We start from the raw sequence: 14,329 nt of genomic DNA on the forward strand, positions 1-14,329 counted from the left end.
CAAATTTAATCATTTGAGTTTACTAATCAAGTTTTTTTTGAATTAGATCATAGTTCGAGTTATAGATTTTTTTATGGTTAAATTAGGTTATACAAAATTCAAGTTAATCGGATTAGATTTTCTAGTTCTAGTCAAAATTGAAATGTTTATGACATGTGAAATTAATTCCATATTAAAGACATAGAGATTTTGTAGTTTACAGGACACAATGTGTCACACTAGTAACAACCCTTGTAGAGTTTTTGTATTCCACTACTATAAATCTAGATTCACTTGTAGAGTTTTTTTTCTTTTACTCCATTGATGGTAAATAAAATAATTATCTTATATATACTAGATTATATCATATCCATGATGTGAATGAAACAAAAATGATTGCCAACAACCTCTTGACCTAGTGGTAAGAGTATTCCCCAAGTAACCTCATTCCCCTTCTCCAATTATCAAAAGAAAAAAAGTGTATTAAAAATATAAGGGATAAAGCAACTTTAGTCCCTTAACTTGACAATTTCCCTATTTTATCCCCTGAACTTGAATTCCATTAAGGCGTGATGACGTGATATTCTAAGATTATGTCATCTAATCACATGAAAAGTTAAAAAAATTATATAAAATCTAAAAAAATACAACAAAATTATTAAAATTTTATAAAGGTGTTATAAAAAATGTTTAGACGATTACGTGACATGATCTCAAAGTGTCATGTCATCATATCTTGACGGAATCCAAGTTTAAGAACTAAATGGGAAAAGCTTCCAATGACAAATTTGAATAAAAAAATTCAATAACCTACAAGAAAAAAGTTGTGAAGTTCATGGACTAAATATTGCTTTATCACAAATATATTTATAAAGGACTTAACAACTGTGTTGGGATCAATAATCACCAAGAGGGGGGATGAATTAGTGTTTAAAAATTTTAAGCAAAGATGGCAAACAATAGAGACACAAAAATTTATAGTGGTTCGGCCCTAATTGCCTACCTCCATTACCTTAACTTACCACAACTAAAGATTTTCCAAATTTACTAGATTTGAACCTTTTAAAAACAATATTTAGCCTTTACAATTTTTATCTTTTCATAAGGTAATATGGGTCACTTCCCTTTAAAGTTTTCTACCCAAAACCTTAAGTAAATCCTTCACAAATGAGAAATAAAGCTAGGAAAAATTATCACCTCTAAAAAGTTTATATATAACAATAAAACACTTTCACACAATAATACAACACTTGAAAGAATGAATCACGACTAAACCCACAAGTGTGTACAAGAGAAATGAGAATAATAATAAAAAATTATTAGAATTAAGCCTCTGACCTTTATGCACTTGTTTCTTCTTTTCATATGAGTGCCTTTTCATATAACTCCTCTAATTTATGGAAGAATTTGGACAATATATTAACTTTGCCAAGTCTAGAGTGGTTTTCTCTCTTAATTGCCTTTTTAATATTAAGGAGCGTATTCGCAGATCACTAAACATTAGGGAAACTCTAGATTTGGGTTTTTCCATTCACTCAAATCGAGTAACTTGAGATTGTGATTTTATCATTGATAAAGTGAAAAGTAAATTGAATATTTGGAAAGTGAATCTTCTCTCTCCAACGAGTTGTTTAGTTCTCATTTAGTACACTATGGCTACCATCCCAAACTATTTCATCCAATTTCAATTACTTCTGACCTCTATTTTGAATCATTTTGATCATATCAACAGAAATTTCCTTCGGGGAGGAAGTGAGCCAGCTTCAAAGCTACACTTAATTAAGTGGGAAACTGTTACTCACCCTAAGGATAAAAGGAGACATGGATATACCCCAAGCCAAACAAAAAAAAAAAAAGCTCAAGCCTTCCTGGTTAAATTAGGTTGGAGACTACTTCATGAGGACAATCTCTGGCCCCAAACTCTTAAAGCTAAATACCTTCGGGACCCAAGGAACCCTCATGCTGTGAAGAATGTTTTTACCATATGGAACTCCATATGTAAGATTAGTCCAATTCTTGCTTCAGGGATCGGATGGATCATTCAAAATGGTAGAATAGTTATTTTTTTTATATAATTAGTCAAGATTTGGACCAGTACGAGAACAAATCCAATGCCTACTTAGGCAAGAGGAAGGTAACAAAATGTTTAGTCATGCGAGAGTCAAATAGGATGAATATGGACCCCCATTGTTTTTCCATCCATATTCTATGAGATATGGTTGATGCTTTCTTAAGTACCCAAATATTAGTCATCTATGGAAAGTGATATTATTTGTTGGGGACCATTGAAGACTGATTGTTTCACCCTTGCATGTGCGTATTCTATGGCTTTAGAGAAGTGTCTATCAGTTCCTAATCCAAACTTTCACTTGTGGACGTATATTTAGGGATCTAAGTTGCCTTTGAAACTAAAAATATTCCTATGAAAATATGGGTTTAAATTTGTCCCGACTAAAAGTTTCCTTCAGCATAGAAATTTCCTAGAGGATTGATGCCCACTGTGCATCAATTCACGTAAGGATATTCAACATTTATTTAGGGATGGCCAAGTTACTAGTAGGTTTTAGGGTTCAATTTACGCTTCTGCCCAAATCTCTCCCATAACTGGTGCCACTTGGGAGAACGAGCTTGCAACTAATCTATCTTCCAAATTTTGGGCAACCAAACTAAAACTTTGTTGGAATGTCCTTTTTGCTTTCACCTAGACCTGTTCATAGGCCGAGCTAGGTCAGGTTCAGCTCGGGGCTAAGCATGATATTAACAGATTTTATGCTCGTCCAAGCCCGGCTCGACCTGACTTGAAATATGGGCCTAAAATTTTGCCTAAGCCTTTTATATTTACAAAAGGCCAACCCAAGCTCGTTTTAAGCCAACCCATATTATTTTTAATTTTAAAAAAATATATATTTATATTATTTTAATTTAATATATTTTTTATTTATTAAAATTTCTTATATAATCATCTTAACATTTTTCTAATGTTTACATTAGAGTAGTATTATATATTTAGTATAGATTTATTTATTTATGTTATAAATTACATGCATAAAAAGAACATAATATAAAGTATTATAAATTTAAATTTAGATCAGGCTGGGCCAAGCTTTAGTCTTGAATGTTCAAAATGAGTCTGACCTATATTTTAAACGGGACTAAATTTTTTGCCCAAACCCTCCCAAATTTTTAGGCGAACCTTTATACTTAGACAAGTAGTTCGACCCATGAACAGATCTACTTTGATCTTATGGGTGGTTCGACTTACACATAATGCTCTTGCCTTTGGGCCTAACTGCCTAGTGAGTGGGGGTTGGTTCAAACTTAATATTGATAGATCATCCATCGAAAACCCTAAAAGAGTGGGGGCTGGAATTCTCATTAGGAATCATTCATGTGGTTGGATAGTTAGAGCGTATTGACATTTTCCAAGAGCCACCAGCATTGAAGCGAAGGTATAGGCATTGAGAGATGAGTTTTCAATAGCCAAGGATTTGAATATTACTAATTATGAATTTAAAGTAGATGCTACTACCATTATTCAATTTATGTCTCCTGATGAAGTCTCTAACATGCATTTATTCTGTCTAATTGATGAGTGTAGAATGCTCCTCCACATTATGACTTTTTAAGTCACTTACGCATGATTGATAAGTGTAGAATGCTCTCTACCGTATGAAGGCATGTATTCTGTAAAGGAAACCGGAATGCTGATGTGCTAGCCCTAATTGGAGGTAACTTTCAACTTGACTCATCTACCGATGATGTTGTATCAGTTCATAATATATTTTTTATGTAGTACTCCTCTTAGCTATTTAAATTCTCTTAACTGACGACATGCAAGGATGTACTTTATATCGAACAGTATCCTAATTTTGGATTAATGAGATATATGCAACCCTGTCTATTCAGCCATAAGCCCACAAATATGAGACGGAAAACAATGTGCAAATTTGATCCATCACCTTCTCAGAATGAAGCATCCATTACACCAGAAAACAACCAATTTCCGAACCCTTACAAAGTTCTTTTAATTATATCTTATTACTTATAAAAAAAACCTATGGTTTTACAATCTCTTGAGACTTTTCTTTCTAGCATCCATTTTCTTCTTGTCTGCCGGAACTTTCGACAGACCTTCCTTCTTAGGAGCAGTTCCCGATATTCCTACAACGGCGGTTCCACTAACTCCAGTTTCAGTTGCCGGAACTATAGGCTGCTGCTGCGGCTGATGGTCTGGATTGTTGCCTCCTTTTGTCGATGACGGAGCGAGTGGGGATGGCAAGGATAACCCGGCACCACTTGCTGCATTTTTCTGCTCGATATTCAGAACCGAGGTGTTATGCTGCTCCACGTTTAATGCTGTAGTTGACTCGCAAATAGCTCCTGATTTGAACTTCGGTTTTGGTTTCGCATGGATTCCAGTATAAAGCCTGTGTTTTAAGAACAGAAGATTGTGAGACTTGCATTTTTTGTGGGCAATTCCAATTGAATTCCTTTAAGAATGCATCAATCATACCATCTTTGGACCTTCCTATTTCAATCTTAAAACTAAGAAAACAATAACGTCAAATTCTGCTATTAGACCCTGTACTTTACAAAAATTGTGGACTTAGTACCTGTACTTTAATTTGATTGATTTTAGTCCCCGTACTTTTCAAAATTTAAAATTTTAATCCTGACCCAATGGTAACAATTAATTATGTCTGGTTAAATTATGTCATTAGCCCTGTATTATGCCTAAAGTTATAGATTTAGTACAATTCACCAATTGGATCATTATTAGTGGCTATATTTTTTAATTTCAAAATTTTATTCTTAATGCAAACGACAATCATTAAATCTATTAACTAATTTTTTTGTGAATAATATGTGAAAAATAACAAACAAACATAGCATTACACATATGATAATATATTTGACACATTAAATTTAAAAAATAACAGAACTTAATGAATTTAATAGTTGTCATTTAGTTAGGACTAAAATTTTCAAATTCTAAAAGTACATGAACTATAAATGACTAAATTAAAGTACATGTATTAAATTCACAACTTAGCAAAGTACAAAGTCTGATAGCAGAATTTGACCAAACAATAATGGGTCCACTTTGGTACCATGGTTTTTTATTTGCTCACTTTAGTCTTCGAACTTGACAGATGTAAAAGTTTAATTATGCCACGTCACCTGAAAATCACACCAAACTTTTACATTTGCCAAGTTCAAAAACCAAAATGGACCTAGTTGCCAAAGTTTAGGTACCAAGTGGACCTAATTGCCAAGTTTAAGGACTAATAGCTATATTAACCCTATACTATACTATAATCTAGTATCTGTAGGGCACAATATACCACAATATTTGAAATCTTGACTGTCTGGTCGTAGAAAAAGTCAAACAATTAAAGTGGTATTACCCGAAAGCAAAGCCAATGGATTCAGCCAAGGTTAGCCGAGTTTATGTCCTTCCAGCTGAAGGAATTTCTAATAGAAACAACAAAACAACACTTTGTCCTGTTCCAAATTCTATCGCATTTAATGTTCTACGGTTCCACATCGTGAAATATTAAACGAATAACGTATAAAGGTGTTAGATATAGAGATGGGTTAGGCAAGCCTCACCTGGCATGCCGGGCATACTCGTCATAATTTTCAAGCAGCATCTTGCCAGCCTGTTCATTTAGTGCAGATTCTGGATATGGCTCAATCAATAAACACCTAACTATCTGCAGTGGCATTGATTGGTGCCAAGTAAAATAAAAGACATGATGAAGCCGGAGAATTAAAGCTGAAATACTAAATGAAATTCACAATTCTCGGGCAGATCTTATCAAACAAACTGATAAAAAGAGATATATAGTATAAAGTCTACAGTTCAGTGGAACTTACAATGAGTACATGTCGTAATCCAAGACTTGGATTCCAATCCTTTTTTAGTGTGTTTACACAAATTTCACCATTGGGTGCAATATTTGGATGAAAAATCTTGGTCAGAAAGTAGCCTGCAGTACAGATGGACTTCAGATATTCAGTATTGCACAAAATAAAAAGGTTAAATTCTGCTATTAGTCCCTGTACTTTGCAAAAATTCTAGATTTATCTCTGTACTTTAATTTGATCAATTTAATCCGTGTTTCACAAATTCGTCAATTTTAATCCCTGTACTATGCATATAATTGTAGATTTAGTCCATAATCTCCAATTGGATCATTTTAAGTCCTTAATACTTTTCAAAATTTGAAATTTCAATCTTGACACAATGACAGTTGTTAATAACTGAATTTTTAGCAAGTAATACTTTGAAATTACAAGCTGGCATGTCATTACACATATAATAAAATGCTTGTCACATCACATTCTGAAAATAGCAAAACTTAACTGAATGAATTTAATGGTTATCATTTGGTAAGGACTGAAATTTTAAAATTCGAAAAGTACAGGGACTAAAAACAACCAAATTATAGGGACTAAATCCACAACTTTTGCAAAGTACAGGGACTTATAGCAGAGTTTAACCAAAATAAAACAGTTTTTCGACATATGGTATCACCATAATGGCTTAAAAACAGACCGAAACAAAAATTGCAAGCAATGAAGTTGAGGAAAATTAAAAACCTGACATACCTTTCGGAGGAGAATGAGGGAAATCATGAGACAGTAACAACTTCATACGGAAAACACCATTTTCATATGGAGTCCCAGCTGCAAAGCCAAAAAAATTATCAGTATCAAAACGTAACAAGCATGCCACAAAGGAAATAAATATGTTCGGACAGAATTACGTGCCTGGCCCTTCAATGTCAGCATAAATGATCGAAAAGTCATCATCATTTACACCCACTTTAATGCCTTCCGGAGGTGATTCGTCAAGACCCTTCAATTCCTTTGCCAGTTGCTTTATAACATTTGGTGGAAGATTTTCATTGGTTGCCTAACAAAAACACAATAGATTGAAATAAGAAACCACACAATACACACACACACATATATATAGGACCTTCTTTTTGTTTTCTTTAATTCGAAACTATATACAACAAATAAAAACGTGTGACCATCAACCTAAGAAAGAACGAATTAATCTTTTCCAACACCACAGTCAAAAGATGCAAACAGTGTAAAGCAAACCGCATAAAATTACCATGCTAAGGAAGAACAAGAATCCTCGAATGAAGGCTCTGAACCTAAGTAAGAACACGTCCCCAAAAGTTCACCGACTTTTGCACTTATTTACAGCGAGAAAAGTGAAAATTCTGCAACTCCAAAACAATTAAACAACACATTAAAAACAAAGAATCAGAAAACAAAGCTAACATTTCATACTCCGGATGAAACAAAACAAAATCAAATTCCATTTTGCTTTTTGCATTCAGAAAGACACAACTAGCATCCATAGATTATCAAAAGCTTATATCTGCAGCACAAAATAGATTAAGCAAATATAATACTTATGCCTTACTTTCTTCGAAAACCGGGTTTTTCGATTAAGTCTTAACTTCATAATACAGTATGTAGATCGTAAGTGGTAAATCAAAAACAAAATCTGCTTGAAACATGCAGCAAGCGGCTATTCCCCCTATAATCAGCAACTCAAAACTATGAACAAAAAATCAAAAACCCCAAAAGAGAGAAATAAAAAAGGGTTTTTAACCCAACAACTGAATTTCAAAACCAAAACTAAATCAAGTAAAATCAGTGGTTCAACCTTTCAAAAACCCATTTCAAATCTATTTAAACCACGAAAAAAAAAGACCCAAATCAAAGATCAACCAAGAAAAGAATCTCTTTCACATACCCATTTCACCAAGAAAGCATAATCATCGAAAGAGAAAAAGAATCGATCATTCTACTTTTCCTTTTTACCCAAAAGAATATTAAGTTAAACCCCAAAAATTATAAAAAAGAAATGGAAATATAAAGAATCTGAGATCAAACAAGAATTTGAAAATCGACCCAGAAGAACAAATGGGGAACAAAAAATTTACCTTAGGGCACAAAAGCCTGAGAAGGCGATCTCGATCTCTCTCTTTCTCTCTCTCTCTCTCTTTCTTTCGCCTTGGATTGAAAGTAGAGAAATGATTGATTGGTTGATTTTGAGGAGAGCTTTTTAATTTATTTTAATTTAATTTTTTAAAAATTTTATTTTTATTTATTTATTTATTTATTCAAAACGATATTGCTGGGCACAGCTTCAGGAGTACTGACCATCAATCAATACCCGTTGTTTGTCCCCACTTTTTTTTTCTTCTTTTTTAAAAAAAAAAGATTTCGAAAAATGTAATTTTTTAAGGAATTTTTATTTGAGAAAACGTATAATTTCGGTTTTCCTTCTTCTACTATGCTAAAATATGAGATTAATCCTTCTAATTGTATTTAAATTGTAGGGTAAACTACAAAAATTTCACCCAACTAATCCTTTAATTCTTTTTTGACACTCAATTATTAATTTATTCAATTTAGTCATTCAATTTATTAAAATCAAATATTTTAGCTACTCTATTATTAGTCGCGATCAGACGAGTAACAAAAAGATGACGTTAGTCTTCCCTTATTGACCTAATAATAAATTTAATCCTTCAATATTTAGATATTTTATCAATTTGATCTTAAATCTAAAAAATCAACAAAATTTGCCCTCAATATTTACAAAATTTTTCTTTTTTAGTTCTAATTCAATAAATACAATGTCATAACAGGGCAAAGCCCAAAAACTCAATACGATTAACAAACTTGAACCTAGGCCACACTTTGAGTAGTGAACACCCTTAACCATCAAGCTATTACATGAGATTTTGATTATTTTTTTTTCTTAACATAATGTTTAGAACTACTGATAGTCCATCTCAATTCCCAAATTCGTAAATAATATAATATATTTCAGTAAAGTCGAACTTACGTTTTCTTATATCGACCACAATGATCATTTAATCTAAAAGAAAAAGTGTAATTATTAATTTTTAAAACTATTTTAAATGCACAAAATATTGCACATCAATTTTAATCAATCAGATCATCACGAGGAGTGAAAGACATTTTATTCTTTCGACAAATAAGAAAAAGAGATTTTATTTGGGACAGGCCTACACGAGGTTCACGGGATGTGATTTATAAACGTGGACTTGTGATAGTTTACGTTTCACGCACCTTCCTCAAGATCGATATGAAAAGCCCTGAGACCTGGCATGTGTGTTTCACACTTTTAAATGCGCGTGGAAAAAATATGGAACTACTCTATCTGTGATAATGAAATCACTAATTAAGCCTCATTTTTCTCCTCGGAAACCCCCATCCTCTAATTTCAATTATTTTATTATTTTATTCAAAAACTATTTTTACTCTTATATTGTGACTCAATTATTAGTAAAATTATTTTTTATCACTCATCTATAAAAATTTATAAAATAATTATTTAATTATTTAATTGTCTTTTTATCGCTAACCAATGGTGGCAGCTTTTAAATTAGTTATGGTAGTAATTTTTATCCTCAATATTTATAAATTATATTAAATTAGTCTTGGTTATAAAAGAATTTAACTCTTAATATATACACATTTTGTAGTTTAATCTTTTTTGTAATTTTTATTTTTCTTGTGACACTGAGAATTAATTTTAAAAGAATGAGAAAATATAAAAATTAGAATCTTAATTTTTTTTTTATGTTTCTATTTTTTTCCCCATCAAATTTAACTGATAAATTTATTTTTTTAGTTTTTTAAGAGAAAAAGTAAAAAATATATATATAGTGTGTAAATGTTGAGGGTTAGATTTTTTAAAATCAATATTAGATTGATAGAATGTATAAATATTGAGTGTTAAAATTTTAAAAATTAAAAAATAATTTCTAAATAAGTAATTGTTTTTAGTGATTAATTTTTTTATTGAAAATTAAGACTTAAAAAATACTCTTTATTTTATTATTTTTATTGTAATCTTAATTTAAATTTAAGTACTTTTATTGATGAAATGAATCCCGAGCTAAAAAATCAATTCTATAATTATGCTTTACTATAAATTAAATAAAAAAAAACATATCTTGTGTCAAATGATAAAGAAGATCGATACTTTTTAAATAAGGTCTCGAATTTAAATCCTACAAATAGAAAAAATAATGTTAAAAAAATTACCTTGTTTAGAGACTTAACCCTACTTCTACATTTTTTTAAACTGGACTGTTGTTGAATTGATCATACCATTAGTTTCCAATCTAACCGATTTGTTCGGTATAAAGTAAATAAATTATCAAATTTTCTTTTAAAAAATCTTTAAAAATCATAAAGTTGGTTTGTATGAGTTTAGGTGTCAAATCACTTTTTGCAATTAGTATCTAGGTTGGTTCCCAGTCCAATAGGTTTTATCAGTTGAATCGATTCGGTTACAACAACATTGCTCGACTTGACTCCAATTTTAATCGAGATCAACAAATATGAGTGTCAAGCAAAAAAAAAAAAGAATATAATTTTTGGGCATTGAACTTGAAAAAAATATAAAAAAGTTTGATGATGTGGCATTCAGAGATTGTGCCACATAATCACATTTGGTGTTTTAATAAGCAAACCAATGGTTGAACAACTCAGACCACTAGTTCTTGATTCAATCAATTCGACCACCGGATCAACAATAATTAAATTTTTATAAAATCTAAATATTAAAAAAATGGTTCAACTATAGATTTTTTTTGTTTATCAATTTCAAGCAATTGTTGAGTTAATCAGTTCAACATTTTTGCTCAAATCGTTATATCAATTAGTTCTAGGTTTGTCCAATTCTGTCTTGTTCCAATGACACTAGGCAAATCATCAAATCTTGATAAAATCTAAGTTTATGGATCAAAATAGATCTAGTTGTCAAATTTAATGATTAAAGAGGACCAAAAAAATACAGGTACTAAAATGGACCTATTTGTTAAGCTCAGGGGCTAAAAATTATATTATCCAGGAAAAAAAAATTAAAAGTAAAGAATAAGGGCAACCATCGTAAATTATGTAATGATTGAAGGGTACGTAGGGAAGGGAGTTTTCTTGAGCGGAGGCGGAGCGTTGTTTGCTTTGCTTTAATATTACTTTTAGGCAAGGCGGGTTTAAAAGGAAAAAACAAAAAAGTTTAATTCTGAATTTCATCCCTTTATTTTATAAAAGTAGAGAAATTATCTTTCTATTTTAGTTTGTTACAACTTGGTACTCATACTTTATTAAAATCGAGAAAGTAGTCCAATTGAGGTAACATTGTTAAACATCGATATTAAATCGTTAGCTTGGAAATTAGTAGCTCAACAACTTATATACAATTAACAAATTTATATGCAATAAATTAGCAAAAAAAAATCAGTAGTTCAATCTTAATTATTTACTAACAAATAGACTAACATCTCGATATTGGTAAAACGAAAGGAACAAACTCTAACAAATTTAAACCGATGAACTAAATTCTCAATATTCATAAAATAAAGGGATAAAACTCAATATTGAACATTACTTTTTATTATTCGAAATTAAAAGTCCCTAAACTTTTTTATCCATATTTCTCCTTGAACTTTGCAATTTTTACCACATTAGTCTTGAAACTTAACAACTTTTTTCAATTTTTTTTTTAAATTTAGGTAACAATGTGTCACAATATCTTAGTGTCACATCATAATTACAATCAATTTTGAAAATTTTGACAAGTTCAAAAACTAAAGTGGACTCAAAAAAATTTGGGACCAAATTAAAAATAATTACCAAGTTCAAGGACTAAAAATTAGTTTATCCCTATAAAAAAAGTCTTCGGTGAATAGCTTTAGACTGTCGGGACCAGAAGGTTTTTCTCAAAATTTTAAATATATTATTTTATCATTATAAAATAAAATAATTGACAATTAATTTTTAAGGGCCCCACTTGTTGACCGTTGGAGGGTCCTCCTCATATAGCCGTTACCCTGTGTACTCTCTGCCTATTTTATTTATTTATTCTGTTTACTAAATTATTCCTTTTTTATTTTTTTTAAAAAAACAATTATCAGTATTTATTTTGTTTTATATTTTTAAAATTATATTTATATTATCAGCACAATTCAAATTAAGAAGCGAATCTCTTTATCTATTGGCGGTGGTTTAGGACAGATTTTTTAAATTAATTATATATTTTTAAAATTTTAAAATAATAAAAGGTTAATATATCATTTGGTATCCAAATTTATTTTTATGTTCAATTTGGTATCTAAGTTTTTTTTTTATCTTAGTTTGGCATCTAAGCTTGGCTTTAACGTTTATTTCGGTACCTAGACTAAATGGTATAATGTGATCCAATGAATATTTGACATATCTTCTTTAATAAGAAAACATCAGACGAAAAAAAAACTCAATCAAATTGAATATTTGACCATAATGTTATATTAAAAAAACAATGTTAAAATATTTAAATCTATATATGGTAATATTATAATATTGATTTATTATATTTAGTGTAATGTATCTTTCATTATTTATTATATAAAAAAAGTTGAATTATTTTTTATAATTTTCAATTTATAATTTTTAAATTATTTGTTGAGTTCACATATAAGATAAAATAGTGTTATGTCAACATGAAATATACGTGGACTGTCATACGAGTTGTCACACCAATATCGTTAAATATTAATGTTTTAGTCAATATTTTCGTTTAAAAAAATAATTTAATTATATTTTAAAGATTAATGATTAGGTTTAATTAAAAAATAAAAACTAAATTCACAAAATATTTAAACATTAAAGATTAAATTTATTATTATACTTTTATTTTATGAACCTAAAAATTAATATATTCATTATTTACTTGTCAACATCATAGAAATAGAAACATTTTTTTTTTGTAAAAATAAAGAATTCGAGTTTTTCTTCGATGAAACATGACTTGGTAATAAGGTTAAGCTTGAAAATTTTAAAAATTCATATTCGAGCCCCATTCTGTATAAATAAAGTGTGAATTTATATATCGTAACGATTAATTTTGATAGGAATTATACGAATATATTAATTATAATTATAATTATAATTTCATTTTATATATTATATTGATTGATTATGTTCTTACTTACACACAAATATTGCATTGATTGTGATTATAATGATTTAAAAAAAATTCTAAATTTTGATTTAATGATAAATTTGGCCACTAACATTTACATGCTTTGTCAAAATGGCCCTAATTGTATTTTTGAGCCTTTTTTAACAATCAACCTTTATTATTTTTTCCAAATTTTTTTTAAACATATTTGATGAAAATACCGTTAAAAAAGTTAACAAATTTATTACTTAAGTAACCCAATAAAATAATTACATGTGAAAAATAATAAAATAAATAAGTAAATAAAAAATAACTCTTAATTTAAAGAAAATAAACTTAATTATCTAAAGAAAAATTTCAAAATGAATCCATACATTTATTTACTGAGAGATTTTAAAAAGATAATTAATAAATCAAATAAAAATATTGAATGTGTCCATTCATTTTAAAACATTTTTTTAGATAATCTTCTTTAAATTAAGAGTTATTGTTTTAACTTAATGAATTATTTATTTTATTGTTTTTCACATATAATTATTTTATTAGGTTATCTAAGTAATAAATTATATCTCATTAAAAATATTCCACGTTATGAAATGTCACATCATCCCGTTAATTTTTTTTAACGTACTTTTATCAAATCTGTTAAAAAAAGTAATTTGAAAAAAAAATTGATTGCCAAAAAAGATTTAAAAATACAATTAGACTCATTTTAACAAAACATGTAAACGTTAGTCGCCAAATTCATCATTAAACCCTAAAATTTCAACCAATTTTTGGTCAATGGCTTTCCAACAAATATGGATAACTTTGTTTTTGCATATAGGAAATCAGATAACATTACCAAACATGTATTTAGTTGTCATATTAAAAAAATTTTTGATGCCAGATAAAATAAACCATTAATAATTGGATCATCATAATAGAGTTGGTCAAACTAAATTGGTCAAACTCACAAGTAGGTGAGTTATGTTTGGTTGGGATTTTTGAAAATTTTCAAACAGGATATAATAATTTAGTTCGATTTAGTTTGATTTTTGTTTTTAAATATAAACTTTGGGATTTATATTTTAAATTTTATTTGATAAAATGAATTTTGTTTTAAAGTTTCGGACATTATTTTAAAATCTTTTTCATATTTAAAAAATAAATAAATAAATAAAATATATCAATAAATCTTATATAATATTTTTTTGATAAATTATTATACGAGGGTTTTAAGTCATATTCACTATTTTAGATATAATTTCTTTTACATTACAAAAAAATATATTATAAATCAAATTTAAAAAAATTAGTTTAATTCAAATAACTTTAAAATAACCATAATTTTTCTAA

At 29.0% G+C, this 14,329-nt stretch overlaps 1 protein-coding gene across 1 annotated transcript; it reads right to left on the bottom strand.

Annotated features, from left to right (window-relative positions):
- Positions 1 to 3,919: 3,919 nt before the first annotated feature.
- LOC107938994 (ubiquitin-conjugating enzyme E2 22) lies at positions 3,920 to 8,125 on the bottom strand. Its single transcript, XM_016872276.2, has 7 exons — positions 7,953 to 8,125; positions 7,109 to 7,220; positions 6,757 to 6,901; positions 6,595 to 6,672; positions 5,860 to 5,972; positions 5,593 to 5,696; positions 3,920 to 4,406 (listed from the first exon to the last, which is right to left on the bottom strand). The coding sequence occupies exons 2-7, from the start codon at positions 7,109 to 7,111 to the stop codon at positions 4,043 to 4,045; spliced, it is 807 nt and encodes a 268-aa protein (XP_016727765.2). The 5' UTR covers positions 7,112 to 7,220; positions 7,953 to 8,125; the 3' UTR covers positions 3,920 to 4,042.
- Positions 8,126 to 14,329: the final 6,204 nt, after the last annotated feature.

This window comes from Gossypium hirsutum, chromosome A11 (assembly GCF_007990345.1).
Source record: "Gossypium hirsutum isolate 1008001.06 chromosome A11, Gossypium_hirsutum_v2.1, whole genome shotgun sequence".
Taxonomy (NCBI): Eukaryota; Viridiplantae; Streptophyta; class Magnoliopsida; order Malvales; family Malvaceae; genus Gossypium; species Gossypium hirsutum.